Source organism: Olea europaea, unplaced genomic scaffold, assembly GCF_002742605.1.
Source record: "Olea europaea var. sylvestris unplaced genomic scaffold, O_europaea_v1 scaffold1763, whole genome shotgun sequence".
NCBI classification, from domain to species: Eukaryota; Viridiplantae; Streptophyta; class Magnoliopsida; order Lamiales; family Oleaceae; genus Olea; species Olea europaea.
In genome coordinates, this window is record NW_019235355.1 from 98,073 (window position 1) to 116,526 (window position 18,454).

Sequence of the window (18,454 nt, forward strand, 5' to 3'; positions counted from 1 at the left end):
ATAATAAATTTATTATGTTTACTAAATATACTATCCATTTTTCTTTGGAAAATACTAGGGGCATTTTTTAATCCAAATGGCATAACTAACCATTCAAAATGTCCTTCTGGACTAGTAAAGGCTGTCCATTCTATTGAATCTGGGTGCATTTTTACTTGCCAAAAATCAGATTTTAAATCAAACTTACTAAAAATATTACAATCTTGAATTTTGTTTATTAAAACTGTTTTGTCTGGAATATTATAAGCATCATCTATTGTATTATCATTTAATCTTTTATAATTAATTACCATTCTACTTTTTCCTCTAATAATTTCTGAGTGTTTTCTAACTATAAAAGCTGCTGATCTATGTGGACTTTCTGATTTTCTAATTACTCTTAATTTTAATAAATCTTTTATATGCATCCTAAAATCTTCCTGATCTTGATTTGTTGCTTCAATATTTTTTGTTTTTATTATATATTCTGGATTTTTTATTTTTAATTCACATAAAATTTTATCTTTTTCCCAATATTTTAATATATTTTCTCCTAAAATTTCTAATTTTTCTAATTTACTTATCATATTTTCTATATCTTGTTCTGTTACTAAAAGATTATAAATTTTTTCCATTTCTACAAATTCTAAGCATGATTCTTCATCTTCTTTAAAGCTTTCATAAAATTCTTCATATTCTTCTATAAAATTATCAAATTCTTCTTTTTCTATTAATTGACATTCTCTTTCTTTACTACACTCACATTCAAAAATTTACCAAGGTTGACAAATGGGTTAAGTCGAATTCGAGTGGCTTAGGATCATTTCGAGACATATCATGAACTGACTTTAATCTTCTTTTTCACGAGCCAGCTCGTGGCTTATAGTCCCTTTTTTCCCCCTCCTTTTGGCCTTTAATTTTTCATTTTTATTTTTAAAAAAAGGTCAATTTTACATAAGCATGTCAACTAGCTAAATCGAAACTCAAGACTTGGGCTCGACTCAAGTAAAATAGTGCGAGCTTTTTTGCAGGCCTAAACCAAAAAATGTAGACTCGAGTCTTATCAAGTCGAGCCGGGCCATGCATTATTTATTTTTATTTTTTTAGTTCGTGACAATTCTAACATTTTTTAAAATTTTTTATCGAATTATAAATTAAAATAAAAGTCACAACCCTCTTCATTTCCGAGCCTCTTCCTTTTCGGGTTTAGGACCGACTACAATCAACGTAGGCGAAATTATAGGGAAATCGAATGAAGTAAACTGATATGAAATTAAAAAAATTAACCCATATTTATAGGAAAAAAATATAACCGTTTCAAAAAAATTTGAAATTCAAATTTAAATTGTAGTATCAAGTTATCACATATCAAATCTCTCTCTCTCTCTCTCTCTTTTTTGGCTATCATGTATAAAACTACGTACAAAAAAGAGGCAGCTATCTACACTGGCTTTTTTTTTGGGCTCGGTTCATATGGGCAAAAAATGACCTGTGACACGAGCTTGCTTGAGCTCGATCTGCTGCCCCCAAAATAGGGCTTGACCCTAACCTCGACTCGATTCCTTTGAGCCATGAGCTGAGCCGAGAAACAGACCAGCCTATCGATGAGCCAAATTTACATCTCTAATTTTAAACACACACTAACTTCAATTCATGTTTTTTCACAAATCTCTACCTTCTCAATGTACAATTGTTATAATCTTCCATCTTTAACTCTTTATTGTGCAATATAAAGTTTTATTATCTCCAAATGTACTTATTTGAGTTATTTCCATTCAATTTTAGTTTAAATTCTATTATTTTATCTCTTTCTTTCACATATTATTCCTAATGTGAATTTATCCATTTTACCAAATTTACCCGTAGATATTAATCTTTAGGTAGACTCTTCTGAATCATGTCTTTCAATATCAACCATGAAATTTTGGTTTCTCAGGCAGATAAAAGTGTGCAATCATTTTCTATCCAAAAATACCGACAAACGGGAATATTACTCGTTAGATTTAATTCAAACACAACTTATAATAACTTTGTTACTGAGGCCAAACTAAATTTTCTATTCCATTTACGAGTACTAACATTTTCATGAAGAATTGAAAAACGAGCACATAAAAATTTTCATAACTTTGTTACTGCCTTGCTGGTAAGGGTACGAATTGGAGACAACAGGTTGAACTATATCGTTTTATGAACTTAGGAATAATAATTGATCAAGTAAATCCTAAAACTTTACTTTTACTTAATATATAGTGACAAAAACTGTGGGCTGGGCCGTTCAAGCAGTGGATGATAGGCGCCTATGTCAGAAAATGAGTGGTAATTACACAAAATCCTAGAGTTAAAATCTATTGTTCAAAAATAAAAAGAGTAGTTTAACATTTCAAAAATCAAATTTTTTATATTTAAATATTAAATACTAATTATATAAATTTCATTCTCTCACCCATCTTCTCTCTCCAATTTCTTAGTCTATTCAATTTCTCTCTCCAATTTATTCTCTCACCCGTTTTTCTCTCTCCACCTATCCTCTTCAATTAATTATATTTTCTCTTCATTTTCTCTTTTCTTCTCTCACATGTCTTCTCTCTCTCCACTAGTCCTCTCTCTCTGGCAGCGTAAGAAAATGATTCCGGCTCCAATGCCCAGTATAAAGTTGGAGAGAATGGTGATTCTAAAAATCATGCTAGGTTTCTTGAGTAGTGTAGTGATGAAGAATTGGATGAGGAATCAAATGGAGAAAGTCGAGCAGTTTATGAGGACCCATTTGTTGACGCTGATGGCCAGACATAAATTGCTGTAGGGAAGGAAATTGGATATACTGGAAACAATGACGGGAATGGGCCTTCTGTTTTGTGATAGATAATGATTTTACTTCTCATAATCCTTTGCAGAAACTCAGGAAGGGTAGTGAGATAATAAATGATTCTGGTGATTTGGACAGAGGAACAAATCCAGCCAAAGAAGTTACATATCTTGGAGTGTCTGATGTGCAAATTGTTGGAGAGGCAAGTACAGGATTAAAAGTCGTGTTGCATGAAGAGAAGGAAGTGGTTTGCTTTTCACTATTTTGGTGATTGGTCTCTTTTAATGTGGTGGTAGTTTGTGGTGCAACGATGAGGGGTGGCCGGTGGTGTTGTGCTTGCTGTGGTAGTGGTCACAGATTATTTGATTGATTGTGACCATTAAATTGGTTAATCTATAACCAATAAACAATATTCGACCGATGAAAAAGTAGAATCGTGACTAATGTGACCTAAAAATATATTAATTTGTGACCTATAATATTTTTGTGTGACCGATACATAAAATTGTGACGGATTACTTTTTGATCTGTGACCATTGAAAAAAATTAACTTATAAAATTTTTGAATTGTGACCCTAAAATAATTTGTGGCATTTAAAAATTATAATTTTTGACCAAAAAATAATATGTGACTAATTAAATTGTGAATCTGTGACCAAATTGTATAGATATGTGACGACAATATATTTAATTTATAAAGTATATAATTAATTAATTAAATCATACATAAATTTTATTCAATAATTTATTAATAAATTAAATCGTAAATTTTAGGAAGTTTGTCATGAACGGAAACTAATTGCTTGATTTTAGGGATTAATTACAACGAAATCCTCTCTCTCCCCCCCTCGGATGGAAACTAATTGCTTGATTTTAGGGATTAATTGCAATGAAATCCTCTTTGATTGTTTTATGTTTCTAATTTTTGCACATTCAAACTCGTCATCTTAGTTTTGAAATCCCCTATACTTGTGCTAGGATTTAGGGGTGGGCGGGGTTCGGTTTTAAAGAGACCGAATTGAACCGAACCAAAATTTTCGGGTATCTAGTAAATGGAACCGTCGGGTCCAAATATAATTATGGAACCGTTCGAGTTCGGTTCCATTCGATTCTGTACTATAATTAAATTTTTTAACATTTATAACAACATTATATAAATACAACTAATGATACATTCAATGATTTTGGAATGTCAGAGACTAGCAAACTACCTTATTCAAATGATCGCTACGATCAAAGCTTTGGTCGACGGATGTCACAACTTCGATCGAAGGTCACAGTGTTGGCTGACGATTGTATAGGTTTTGGAATATTAACGAGGCTGCGAGAGTGAGTACGAGAGTCGAGACAACATTATGCACTTTAGTATAGATATTTAAGGTTATTTAGTGAATTTGATCTTGTTTGACTAAGAAATGAAACAATAAAATGGGTAATTAGGACAAAAATAAAAAAATTAGAAATGAAACAAATTATTGAACCAAAAATTTGGATTTAGAAATCGTTAATTTGTTTAGAAAAAATTAAAATTAAAATAATTTGATTTACTCAATATAAAAAAAAATTAGAAAGATTTGGTTCTTGGTCTAGAACCGAGAACCAAACCGTATCCGTCAGTTCTCAATTCAGATATTCGTTCGGGTATTTAATTTGACAAGAATCGTCGGGTTCGATTCGGTCGATTCAGTTCGGGAGATTTGTCCAGCCCTACTAGAATTTATGAATTTTTCCTGAAAATGAAATCATAATTGCCCATTAAGCTGGCCTGTTAAGTACGAAGCCGACAGTCCCTATAGTACATCTGGAATCCCAGCCTTATGAACATTTAGGCCCTCAACCTTTAAATGGAGCATCTGGGCATTCGAGGCCCAAGAATTCATCATAGCATAAATTTAGGTCGAATTACTCGGGATTTTAGCCACTGATCCATCTCAATGAGTTCAGGTTCGTCAGTATCCTCTACAAATCCTTTACGAACTCATACCCCGAAAAACATAGCAGCAAAACAGAAGAAAGAAGCCAATAATACCGACAGCACTTGCTAAAGATATGGCAAGGAGTTCTTTCGTCATATAGAACCTAAGAACAAAAATTTGCAGAAATTGATCAGCTGAAAATTGTCAACATTGGAGCTTAAACAAAAAAAGAAAGATACCTTGTTTGAAATGTCGAAGTTAACATATTGCAAGTCATTTTATAACCAATTGATGTACTGTAGTCTGATGCGATGCAGCAAGAATGTAGTAGCATAATGGGACGGATCAACGCAGAATAATTTGACATTCCTGCGACAATGTTTCCGGAGTTAAACACATATCTAGAAGCATGCAGCTAAAAGTTATATTTACCAGGCAGCTTCTTCTGGAGGAGATAGAACATAAGAATGATCGATATTGCAGTTGAAAATGACGTTGAGAGTGCCTGGATAAATGAAAATAATGCAGTTAGAAACTGTCTTGTTATGACTTGTCCTTCTCATAAAGATGGTAACATACCAGTCCCCGTGCACCTAGGTGATATCTGGTGATCGAAAGCCAGTTCAAAATGGCATTCAAAGCAATAGCACCTACACTGACCAGAAAAGGTCCCTTCCCATCACCAAGGGCATAAAATGTTGAGTAGTAAACTTGATTTTTGGACTAAATCATATGGGCTTAAGGATTTTGCTTGTAGGCCCAAATCAATTAAAAGGACTAAATCATATGGGCTTAAGGATTTTGCTTGTAGGCCCAAATCAATTAAAAGGCCCAACATGCATAGCATTTCTAGAAGAGCATTATCTAGAAAAATCTATATAAATATCTACTAGAAAAATCTATATAAATATCTAAGTAAGATATGTGGTTTTATAAAGAATATCTAGAGAATTCTAGGAAAATATCTTGATATATGGTCTAGGTGTCTTTAGAAAATGTGTGGACTAGAATCTTCTTGTAAACACTATATAAAGGGATAGTGCCCTCCATTTTGAAACAAGCCAAAAAGTGTGTAGAGTCTTGAATTTGAGAAATACAAGTTTCCTATTTTTTCACTTCCTTCTTCCTATTAGTGTTGTCCTCTTAAAAGTCTTAGCTAATCCAAGTTAGTAAACCCATCTTTCCTCCAACAAACTGATATCAGAGCCCCAAGGTTCTTGTGAAAAATGGCAAGTGGGATGATTCCTTTTCAAGTCCCCCAACTCAACTAGGATAACTACGACAATTGGAGTATAAGGATGAAAGCAATGCTCGGGTCGCAAGATACATGGGAGATCGTAGAGAAAGGCTACACGGAGCCACAAGACGAGGTTGCTCTATCCCAAACACAAAGGAATAGTTTGAAGGATGCAAGGAAGAAGGACAAGAAGGCGCTCACCCTCATCTATCAAGCCTTAGATGAAGGCATGTTCGAGAAAGTAGCTTGTGCTACTACAAGTAAGGAAGCATGGGAGATCTTGCAAAACTCCCACAAAGGAGTTGAGAAGGTGAAAAAGGTTCGACTTCAAACACTTCGAGGTGAGTTTGAAGCTTTACATATGAAAGAATCGGAATCAATTTCTGATTACTTCTCTAGAGTATTAGCTATTGTGAATCAATTAAAAAGGAATGGAGAAAAGTTGAACGACAATCGAGTAATTGAGAAGATACTTAGGTCTTTAGATTCTAAATTTGACTACATAGTTGTAGCCATTGAGGAATCTAAAGATCTAGATAGTATGAGTGTCGATCAACTCATGGGATCTTTACAAGCCCATGAGGAAAGACTAAGGAAGAAAGTGAAAGAAGAGCCTTTAGAGCAAGCTCTTCAAACAAAGCTCACTTTGAACGAGGGTGAAGGAAGGTTCAATAGTAAAAGAAGCCAAAGAGGAAGAGGACGAGGCCAAGATCAAGGAAGAATTGCATTCTACAAGGAGGAAAGAAGACAAAGTTCGTTTTCTACTAGAGGTCGCGGAAGAGGAAAATGTACGAGGAAAAATGAAGGACCAAGGTATGACAAATCTCAAATTAAATGTTACAATTGTCAAAAACTTGGTCATTATGCTTCAGAATGTAGAAATATTACTAACCAAGTTGAGGAGAAAGCCAACTACACTGGTCGCTTGATCCGCTTAAAAAATGGTACGCATCAGTTTATCTCGAATGTCTATTATGTGCCCAATATGAAGAATAACATTTTAAGTTTGGGACAACTCTTAAAGAAGGGCTATGATATTCATTTGAAGGATCATAGTCTTTCAATAAGAGATCAAAGAGAAAATTTGATTGCCAAAGTCCCTATGACAAGAAATAGAATGTTTGCGTTAAGCATTCAAAATGATGTCGCTAAATGCTTAAAAGCTTGTTTTAAAGATTCATCTTGGCTTTGGCACTTGAGATTTGGGCATCTTAATTTTGGAGGCTTAAAGTTGTTGAGTAAGAAGAAAATGGTGAAAGGTTTGCCTTCAATAAATCATGCGGATCAATTATGTGAAGGATGCTTACTTGGAAAGCATTCGAGAAAAAGTTTTCCAAAAGAAGCATCTACAAGAGCTAAGAAGCCGCTAGAACTTGTACACTCCGATGTTTGTGGGCCAATTAATCTAAGCTCTCTCGGTAAGAGCAATTATTTTGTTCTTTTTATTGATGATTTTAGTAGAAAGACTTGGGTCTATTTTCTTAAACAAAAATTGGAAGTTTTTGAAACTTTTAAGAAGTTTAAAGCTCTTGTTGAAAAAGAAAGCGGATATAGCATAAAAGCCTTGAAATCGGATAGAGGAGGAGAGTTCACCTCCAAAAAGTTTGAGAAATATTGTGAGGAGAATGGAATTCGTCGTCTATTGACAGTTCCATACTCTCCACAACAAAATGGAGTAGCCGAAAGAAAGAATAGATCCATTCTTAACATGGCCCGCTGCATGCTCAAAAGTAAGAGATTGCCTAAACAACTTTGGGCTGAAGCTGTTAATTGCGCCGTGTATCTGTCTAACCGATCACCTTCTAGAAGTGTGTGGAATAAGACACCACAAGAAGCATGGAGTGGAAGAAAGCCCAGCATCTCTCACTTACGAGTATTTGGGAGCATTGCATATGCTCATGTACCAAATCAAAAACGGTCCAAGTTAGATGACAAAAGTGAAAGGTATGTCTTCATCGGCTATGACTCTTGCTCTAAAGGCTACAAGTTGTAATCCAAGCAATGAGAAGATCACCATAAGTAGAGATGTCGAGTTTGATGAAGAAGGAGCTTGGGATTGGGGTGTCCAAGAAGAAGACTATGACTTCTTACCATTCTTTTATGAAGAAGAACAAAAGAATGGAGAGCAGCAAGAGATTATCAGTCCACCTCTATCACCTACTCATGGAAATGCTTCTCCATCATCTTCACAAGGAGAAAGTTCAAGCGAAAGGACACCACGGATGAGGAGCCTACAAGAGCTATATGAGGTAACCGAAAATCAAAATGATCTCACACTTTTTTGTCTTTTTGTCGATTGTGAACCAATAGGGTATGAAGAAGCGGTGCAAAATAAAAGATGGAGAGATGCTATGGATGAAGAGATTAAGGCTATAGAGAAAAATTACACGTGGGAGCTGACAACTCTTCCCAAAGGAAAGAGAGCAATCGGAGTTAAGTGGGTATACAAGGCAAAGAAAAACGCTAAAGGAGACGTAGAAAGATACAAAGCAAGATTGGCTGCCAAAGGTTACAACCAACGGTCGGGAATTGATTATGAAGAGGTATTTGCTCCTGTTGCTCGTTTAGAAACCATAAGATTAATTATCTCTCTTGCAGCGCAAAATAAGTGGAAGATATTTCAAATGGACGTGAAATCAACTTTTCTAAATGGTTATCTCGAAGAAGAAATCTATGTGGAGCAATCAATGGGCTATAAAGTAAAAGGACATGAAGGTAAAGTCTTGAAACTAAAAAAGGCTTTATATGGGTTGAAACAGGCTCCAAGGGCATGGAATAGTAGAATTGACAAGTATTTTCTAGAAAATAACTTCACAAAATGCCCTCACGAGTATGCCCTTTATACAAAGGTAAATGAGAAAGGAGATATTTTGCTTGTTTGTTTGTACGTAGATGATCTTATATTTACAGGAAATAATCAAAGTATGATCACTGAGTTTAAGAAGGTCATGGCTCAAGAATTTGAGATGACGGATATCGGCCACATGGCCTACTATCTTGGCATAGAGGTAAAGCAAATGGAGGACTGCATTTTCATCTCACAAGAAGGATATGCGAAAGAAATTCTAAAGAAATTCAATATGGAGGACTGTAAGCCTGTATGCACCCCCGTCGAATGCGGAATCAAGTTGTCGAAAAATGATGAAGGTGAAAAAGTAAATCCAACACTTTTTAAGAGTCTTGTTGGAAGTCTAAGATATTTGACGTGCACAAGACCAGATATCCTTTTTGGAGTTGGGCTCATTAGTCGCTATATGGAGACACCTACCATGACCCATATGAAAACTGCAAAGAGAATTCTTCGCTACATCAAAGGTACACTTGATTATGGCTTAGTCTATTCATCATCTAATGAGTTTAAACTTGTTGGATATAGTGACAGCGATTGGGGCGGAGATAGTGATGATAGAAAGAGTACGACTGGGTACGTGTTTTACTTGGGCGACACAGCTTTCACTTGGAGCTCAAAGAAGCAATCGATCGTAGCATTATCTACATGTGAAGCTGAATATGTTGCAGCTACATCAAGTGTCTGCCATGCGATTTGGCTTAGAAACTTGTTGAAGACGCTTGGAGTATCACAAGAAGAGCCAATCGAAATCCATGTTGATAACAAATCGGCATTGGCATTGGCAAAGAACCCAGTATTCCCTGATAGAAGCAAGCACATTGATACAAGATATCACTTCATAAGAGAAAGCATTGCAAAGAAAGAAGTGCAGCTGAAATATGTAACCTCCCAGGAGCAGATCGCCGACATTCTCACTAAGCCACTCAAGCATGATGTGTTCCGCAAGTTAAGAACTTTACTTGGAGTAGCAAAATCAAGTTTAAGGGGGGATGTTGAGTAGTAAACTTGATTTTTGGACTAAATCATATGGACTTAAGGATTTTGCTTGTAGGCCCAAATCAATTAAAAGGCCCAACATGCATAGCATTTCTAGAAGCATTATTTAGAAAAATCTATATAAATATCTACTAGAAAAATCTATATAAATATCTAAATAAGATATGTGGTTTTATAAAGAATAACTAGAGAATTCTAGGAAAATATCTTGATATGTGGTCTAGGTGTCTTTAGAAAATGTGTGGACTAGAATCTTCTTATAAACACTATATAAAGGGGTAGTGCCCTCCATTTTGAAACAAGCCAAAAACTGTGTAGAGTCTTGAATTTGAGAAATACAAGTTTCCTCTTTTTTCACTTCCTTCTTCCTATTAGTGTTGTCCTCTTAAAAGTCTTAGTTAATCCAAGTTAGTAAACCCATCTTTCCTCCAACATAAAATACTGCAACTAACAAGTCTGATGATGAAGAATGGTGCACTGAAGGAATCTGTTAAGACAGAAGGAATTATCTATTAGATATATTATAAAAAGAATTTCTAGTTCTTTATTGGTTGTTTCTTAAATTAAATTAAATTAGCTGAAACCCTATATAAAGGGGTTTATACATTATAATAGTTAGACTTGATTCTCGAATAAACTAATATTTTCTTCCCTCTAATAGTTCAGTCTTCTCATTCATCTCCCCTTTCCATCTCCCTATTCTCCCCTTTCTTTTCCCTTCTCCTACAAGTCTCGTTCTAATTTATTTGCATCCTACGTCAGATAGCCATTAGAGATTTATGGATATTTAGATGATTAGATTGCTAGAAAAAAATTCAGGGGTCTAGCTAGAAGAGTAAAGAAAAGGAGAAATTCAATCTATATTAGCACTAAAGATACAAGTAAGAAAATTTAAGGAGTTAGTTGATTTTCAAAAAGTTCAGAAATAAAGAATCATACAGACACGCACAAGCAAAGAAGAGGGTAGATACTAGAGCCCTAGTGGAAGAATCAAATGCATAGCGTTCAAACAAAAAATGGATGATTGGCTCTGCCAGGATCCACATGATCGACAAAATGGGCAAGAGAACTACCTGCATCATAAGCAAACATGCAAGAAAGGTGTTAAAGAAATCTTTCTTCATTAGTTAATAGTAATCAACATTAAATTCTTCTCAATGCTTAGTTTAATATTCTTGTGAATACAAAACTTCAATAGAATGTGCAGAGACACCATTCCAAATTTTTATGGAGAAAATTTTCAGGTGGCAAAAATCAGCCTCATTGAAAATAAATCCATGAACGCAACTCAGAAGTAAAAATGCCCTCCAATCAGTCTGGCAGTTAAGCACATTTGAAGATTTTATCAAGTAAAAGAAACTTCACAAAACTCAAAGCTATATTGGTGGAAAATTTTCGGGTGGCAAAAATCAGCCTCATTGAAAATAAATCCATGAACGCAACTCAGAAGTAAAAATGCCCTCCAATCAGTCTGGCAGTTACGCACATTTGAAGATTTTATCAAGTAAAAGAAACTTCACAAAACTCAAAGATATATTGGTAGAAATTTCAGATGATGAATATAAAACATGGAATAACTGGTAAGCTGGATTTCTCAAGGGAATTTTGTTATTTTTGGATAAGTATACTGTACACGTTTGACAGATATAGAAATGGACTTGAGAATGATGATTTTCTACGCGAATTCTTCAATCAGAATTTCCATCAATGTAAACCCATATTGCATAAATGTAACTAACCATGCAAAGTAGCACAGATCTCATTAAATTTTCCATTAAGCTCTCCCAGGATGCGGTCTGCCAAAATTTTTTAAGAAGCGAATCATTATCCTAAAGAAGCAAAAGAAATTGCTATAGAAAACATCGCCGAATCAATTAATGAAAGGGAAGGTGAATATTTTAGAAGTACCTTCGCCAGTTTGGAGATGGAAGGTAAAAGAGGCAGCACAACTACGCTCGAAAGTGCGCCCACTGGAGCCATGACCATAAGATATGCATCTATAAATCACATAAAAGATGAATTAGAAAATATGTAAGTGATGAGCTTAAGAGAGAGAATAATGTTCTGAATGTAGCAGGCGATTAAGCAAGAAACAAAGCATGCAATCCATTATGAGGTATCAATCCCATGAATTGATCTGTGTCTCTGTTCCTCACAGGCAAACAGATTGGGATGATGAAAGATTTTTGAGGGCTCAAGTGATTGATGCCTTTGTTTATAAGATGAACTGTCAAGACATCCACGGAAGCACTTAATATAACTGCAGTAAGTGATGTACTGGCTGTTGGTGGTTGCTAAAGCTGATTTTGACCAGAGTAAGTCCTTTGTAGGAAATTAACTGCAGTTTCAATATGACAAAAGTGCTAAATTCATTTAAACACCCCACCCCCGCCTCTCCAATAATAATAATAAAGAAAAGAAAACAGTCTCTCTGACTTATAGTATGTCTTGTATTAAGTTCAAACTAGCACCTGCACCAATCACTTACAGGAGAGACTAGCCGCAGCACCAGGGATGAAAGATGCAAAACAAAGGTCTGTAAAAGATGCACTTTGTGCCAAGCCAGACCTAATGATCGCTGGTATCAACAGTGTGAAGAACTGCACCCAAAAATCAAAATTAAGATGTGGGAAAAGCAGCAATCAGCTTCTGATTAAAGGATCTTAAGCATTTAAGCATTCATCTCATTAACATCTCCACTTGTCAAGGCAGTAATAAAGGAATCTGGAATACCACTGCGCCATGGTCTGATATTCAAGCATGCCATGTTCATAATATAATAAATCAGAAGAATTCAAGAGCTTTTAAGGGTACAACATAGTAGCTTCATGCATCATGTCTTCAGTATCAATACTTTTTTTCCTCTGGAAGAGAGGGGTAAGAGGAGGAGGGGGGGGGGGGGGGGGGGGGGGGTGTTGGTTATGTGGAGGAGGTAGTCGTAGACCTGGATGATCCACTGCAGAAATAACCCAAGTGAAACTCCTAATGATAGCAGACTTCCACCTAAACAAAATATTAAAAAAATAAATGAACACCATTAGAATGTAATATTGAAGGAACTCGAGAATAGAGTTTATACTTACTGACCAGAATAGGAAGCCCTTGATTGTCTGGTAAAAGTATAGATGAGACACTACAGTGTTTTTTTATTAAATGCATGTCAGTATTCTCAAGCACATCCATACAAGTGGGGTGTGCCTGTGCATATGGGTGGGTGGAGGAAAAGAGAGAGTTTAAGTGTTAACTAAATTAGGTAACAAAATTTTCTGAGATTCAACTTACACCGAAAATCAGGAGAGAACTGGACAAAGCAGGGCTGATAGAAGGAAGAATATTATTTCCTTCTGCACTGATAGACGAGGAAGTGCAAAGAAGAGGTTAAATACCAACATAACAACTATGTACTTCATAAAATCATGGAAAACCCACAGTGGATATTACTTGCCTCATGTATCCAAACCCAAGCCCAACAGGACCCGCAAGAACTATACATGGAGTCATTATTTTCAACTGGTCAGGGGAAAAATGGAAAAGAAATTATTAAGAAAAAGAGAGCAGGATGAGAATGTTAAATAAATGCTTCTGGGCACTGATGACTAATTTGTGAGTTGTTAAGATTGTCACAGGTGACCAGAAATTATATGCAGTTGATCGGTCAAAAACGATTTTGTCTATTGGCAGGGTCTCACCAGGCAACACTACGCTAGGTTCAGTGGAAATGAAATTGAAAAAAGACCTCAAGTAGGAATACAAGAATATTGAAAGCTCTTTAACATAAATCTATGTAGCCACAATTCTTTAGTAGGTGTGGATGTAAAGTCTTGTGTTTTTCTTAATTTTCAATTTATTGCTTATGTGAAAGACATAAAGTGATAACAACTTAAATTTAGATGTGTAGAAAATACAAAACTGCGATTATTATTACATGGGTGGCTTTGTGATGAGGTTTGCACGGAAGAACACGCACTTGCATGTATGGAACGCTTGAATGGTCGACATTCGAAGAAATTGACGTAACTTTTGCATACAATGTCCGTTTTGGAGCCATAACCCCATTCTGGAAAGCTCGCGACGATTCCGGATGAACTTACCGCTTTGCTGTGATGTATGATGGATTTTGACCGTTTGAATTCGTTTACTGAATCAAAATGGCATTTAAAGTTTCTTAGTTTATTATTTTTAATATTTGTTATTATCGCTTTGTAGCCCAGTCCATTAAGGGACTGCTGACCTAATAGGTTATTTGTTCTTTTCATAATTAAGGCTGTCTCCTAGGGTTTTTTGGTTGTTCATGAAATAAGAAAACGTTTGTTTCTTGAGTTCAATCCATTTGAGTTGTTAGTATCGTGTGTTTGTAAATTCAATCTACATCACTTTGGAATTAAAAAAAAATGAAGAATTTACTTCAGGAAAGCGATGATTAATGTATGACATCCCACAATGAAATAAAGACATTTGAGATATGGGCATAATTTTTTTTTTCACAATATCAGTAGACAATACTATTGTGTTTGTAGTACTTGGATTAGCATAATTACCTGATCGATAGCTATTTCTCTTATAATTCGGCCTTCTGCCAAGACCCACAAACTGTGAATGAATGATAGCATTTGAAAAGCAGTTAGCCAGATAGACACATTAAATATAATGACAAATATATGCTTGTCCCAAGTTTGTGAATCTATCCAATTCTATTCAAGGACAAAGTAAAATAACATTAAAATGCATGCATTTCACTTTTCAACTCCAATACCATTTAAACATGCTAATTCCAAGTTCGAAAAATCCATGAGATTCACAAAAGATGACAAATTTCTAAAAACTCATAGTTGTCGCCTCATTGGCTGTGTCTATGCCACAGATTTTGGAACATACAAAATGTGTGTGAAACATTTATCAACCTTTTCTAGACAGAAACAATTTAATAACCTCCTTACCCAGGTGCATACATATGAATTATGAACTCAGAAAATATGTACACGAGAGTACCCACAACAGCTCCTACCTGCAAAGCATCACTAGTTAACATCAACTTCATTATGACTTTCTAGGGATATGCATGTGTCTAGCGAAAAACTAAAACGCATACCAGAAACATAATGGTGGCCGTATGTTGAAATAGTTTTTCTCGGCAGTGCTTTGGGAGTTTACTGATCCATCATCAAATCATAGATATCAAATCACTAATAACATGTCAATAATAACTACCACTAAAGTAGAAAAGTATTACACTGCTCCTATACAACTTGAAAGAAAATTACAACATTAGGACATTAATTATGGAGCCCTACCATTGCGTCTACACAACAACCGAGAGCTAACTTTTCAAAATTTGTCTTCTTATTCTATCGCCATAAGAAAGTAAAACATGTAAACATGAGCAGAAAACTCAATTCCTCAAATACCGGGCATAAAGGAAATCTACTTATAGTGACCCTGTTATGCAAGTGTTTATATACCGTGACTGAGCTTTATGTAGCATTATACAAGAACCATCACCACATCTGAAAACAAGTTTATAAGCTAGGTAATGTGGCAAGATATAAGGAAGGACGCGTTACCTTAAAGTGGTTGCCATAATAATATGGATGGGACCATTAACACCTGTACAATAGGAAACCATATATATTTCCTAAAAATCAAATATTATATGCATAGATAGAATATGATGTTGAACTTCATGCATCAGATCGTTGAGGCTTAAAATTTTCCAAAATGTTAGATTTAAAATCAAATTTGTCCTCGTGACTTCAAAAGATATGAAACTAGACAACAATTTATTCTTCATAGCAATCCTGAATCCAAAATAAATGGGACGAAACCAACATAAAAGTGTCAGAAATGCACGAGCAAGCAGATACTACTGACAATTAAGCAATTTCGGCACATTATCAGTTAACAATATCTTATTATTATATACAAGATGTTTGAGATAACAAACTGCCAAGCAGCGACGAAGAGAAACCAAGCAAAACCCAAGCATACCTGCAAGTTTATATCCAACATAAGTAAAATTTAAAAGAGGGGGGGGGGGGGTTCTAAATTATATATAAACGTTCTATCACAATTATATAGACAGTCAAGCTAAAAATCACTAATTTATTTACTGTACTTGAACGCGGTGGCAACAGGACCAATACCAAAAACTGAAGCCATTATAACCTCCCTAATTAATCCCTACATTAGTCAACATAAATTCTACTGAGACAATAGAAACAGTAGCACTACATAGAACACTAAAAAGCAAATCAAAATAACCGAAGTGTATGAAATACTTGAGCATTACCAGAATTTTGCTCGTAAGAGTAGCCACACTGATCCATGTCACAGTTTTAACAGACAGATCACCTGAATAGTAATTGAAAGCTGTTTCGCGCGGGTTAGTCGCTAACAATTAAAAAGGGACCAGACGATTGTGTAAGGGACAAATCTCTTGAGACAAAATCCTAAAAAAGGGCGTTTTTATTGGCAATGACTTTACAATTGGAAAATAAAAACAGAATGCCTCCAAGGGGCGCAAGCACACGAGTTACTGTAAAAGAAGTGTTTAAATCTAAACTAAGAAATTGAAAGTTACATATTTTCTGTTTGAGAGTGTTTGATTTGGGATCTTTTACTCTATGTCTTTTCTTCCTTTTATACTCCCTGGATGATTTTTTCGTGATCAACCGCTTAAGAAACTGCTTGATCGCTCTATAACTGCCCACTTTCCTTGTAGTGGCCAACTTATCATGGAACTACCTTCTCTAACCGCTGCCATTACTTTTGTCGTTCAACCGTTTTCAATTGAATTCTTTGAATCGTGGGACGTGGTAGGACTACCCAATAACTGCTTTATTAACTGCACTATAACATCTTATGTTTGCTAAAATATTGGACGACTCGAATGTTTGGACGAGAGCAAGGTCACAGCTCTGGGCGACTGCATGGCAATTCATTCGCTCAAATCTTGGGCGACTTGCAACCTTGGGCGATGGAATTACCGCGTTCATGGGCTTCCCTATTTGGGCCTTTATCCTGTATTGTCCGATTGATTCGTTCTTTGGGCTATTTGATTTTTTGGGGGTCTTCCAGTTGAGCTTCATTCCTTGGGCTATTCGACTTGGGCTGAACTTTTTGTGTGTTGACAAAAGCTGATATCAATACAAGAATATACATGTTTAGTTATTAAAAGGCAGGGTTACGAAAATACAAACCAGGTGGCATTTTAATTTCTTCGATCGATAAATCAATGTCGCCGTTATCATAGTTTGTCAGTGAATTTAATCGAACGTAAGTATAATAGGTTTTATGGATTCGTCGGCGAGGAATTGGATTCGGCTGAGCGAGTCGCGGCGAAGATCGGCGAATCCAACTGTGCGAACAATGCCGAGGAGAATTGGAAGGAGTTTGAGTACGGAGTGATTTCTTCTAATATGTTCCGCTAATTTTTCATACAACCATGCTTGGGGTACATTCTGTATCCAATATGGTGTCCAAAGACATTGGCCGAGGTGCCTGCTACGCCGGGGCCCATCGGCACCTCGGTATTGATCGAGGTGTCGGGTGTCCATTTTGGACATCATGTTGGACACCGCAATGTACCAAGAGCATTATACTTTTTCATATTTGCTGACCCCAATTTTTAATTTGAATAATTTAATTTACTTTAATTTATTTAATTGTTTAGATGTTTATTATTTTTTTCATATTTTTTTAATTAATTGGTCACTAGTTAATTGTTTGTGAATTTTGTTGTTATCGAGAGAGACAATAGGATCATTAGCACAAAATAATAAATATTGTGAGGTTAAATAGAAGATAGAAATATACCTCCATGCTTCATATGATTTTTCTAAAATGTTCTAATTCGTTTAATGCATTTATCATGTTCGCATCTTTCATCGAGGGATAGGAAGGTCGCATGAGGGGAATAAATTTGATAACTATCGAGAAAGATTTTCAATTAAAATAGAAACATTAATCAACAAGCATGATTTTAAATTGTCAATTTAAATTATCGAACTAAAAATGGATTAGTAAGGGGATTCTACATCTTAACAATACTTCTCGCGAATTTAATAAATTTTTACTTTGCTTTTAATTTAGTTGCCAGATTTAATATTGTTTAGTTACAACTTGATTTTGCTATTCGATTAAGGGTATTATTAATTTTAACTGGATCAAACACATAGTCCTTGTGAGTTCGACACTCTACACACTACTATATTACTTGTTTACGATCTCATTCACTTGCGAGTAATCAAATGATCAAGTTTTTGGCGCCGTTACTGGGACTATAGTTTTTGATAAGTTTTAACTAATTTACCTTTAATCTGAATTTTATTTTAAATTTAAATTTTATTTTTTAATTTAGTTTATTCTTTTAGAAAAATACTACACTATTTTCTATTTTTCCTTTTCAGGACTTTGTATGCAATGTTTGAGAATCGGAGATCTTGCTCAATTTGATCCAGAAATCGAGCGAACGTTCAGGTTGAGGAGAAGAGAACAATTAGAAACACACCAAAAACAGCAAGTAGAACTCATGGCAGAACAAAATCAAAATCAAATAGCCATTGGGGCTAATCTGGATGTAGCGCAACCGAATGAAGTTGCAACCAATTAAAATGCTAGGTTGATGGGAGAGTATGTGGTTTCACCGATTGTAGAGAGCCAATCCAGTATAGTGT

At 35.3% G+C, this 18,454-nt stretch overlaps 1 protein-coding gene across 5 annotated transcripts; it reads right to left on the minus strand.

Annotated features, from left to right (window-relative positions):
- Positions 1–10,216: 10,216 nt before the first annotated feature.
- Positions 10,217–17,209, minus strand: LOC111378056 (probable lipid II flippase MurJ). Of its 5 annotated transcripts, none has more exons than XM_023001221.1 (18): positions 16,979–17,209; positions 16,069–16,130; positions 15,895–15,959; positions 15,724–15,767; positions 15,344–15,386; positions 14,872–14,932; positions 14,720–14,787; positions 14,321–14,372; positions 13,228–13,292; positions 13,065–13,131; positions 12,870–12,915; positions 12,727–12,785; positions 12,466–12,529; positions 12,271–12,382; positions 11,691–11,779; positions 11,522–11,578; positions 10,732–10,855; positions 10,217–10,269 (listed from the first exon to the last, which is right to left on the minus strand). In XM_023001221.1, the coding sequence occupies exons 1-13, from the start codon at positions 16,986–16,988 to the stop codon at positions 12,470–12,472; spliced, it is 702 nt and encodes a 233-aa protein (XP_022856989.1). In that variant the 5' UTR covers positions 16,989–17,209; the 3' UTR covers positions 10,217–10,269; positions 10,732–10,855; positions 11,522–11,578; positions 11,691–11,779; positions 12,271–12,382; positions 12,466–12,469. The 5 variants fall into 5 exon arrangements, with proteins under 5 accessions (XP_022856989.1, XP_022856986.1, XP_022856987.1 ...); XM_023001218.1 differs by having other exon boundaries at positions 15,703–15,767; XM_023001219.1 differs by having other exon boundaries at positions 10,722–10,855; positions 15,703–15,767.
- Between the last annotated feature and the right edge of the window lie 1,245 nt (positions 17,210–18,454).

What these genes read in the sequence shown, in the direction of transcription:
- LOC111378056 (XM_023001218.1), bottom strand. An exon ending in ATTCATATGTATGCACCTGG is followed by an intron (nt 14,373 to 14,719) that starts GTAAGGAGGTTA and finishes ATTCATTCACAG; the next exon opens with TTTGTGGGTCTTGGCAGAAG. An exon ending in TTCTGCAGTGGATCATCCAG is followed by an intron (nt 12,530 to 12,726) that starts GTCTACGACTAC and finishes CTTGAATATCAG; the next exon opens with ACCATGGCGCAGTGGTATTC.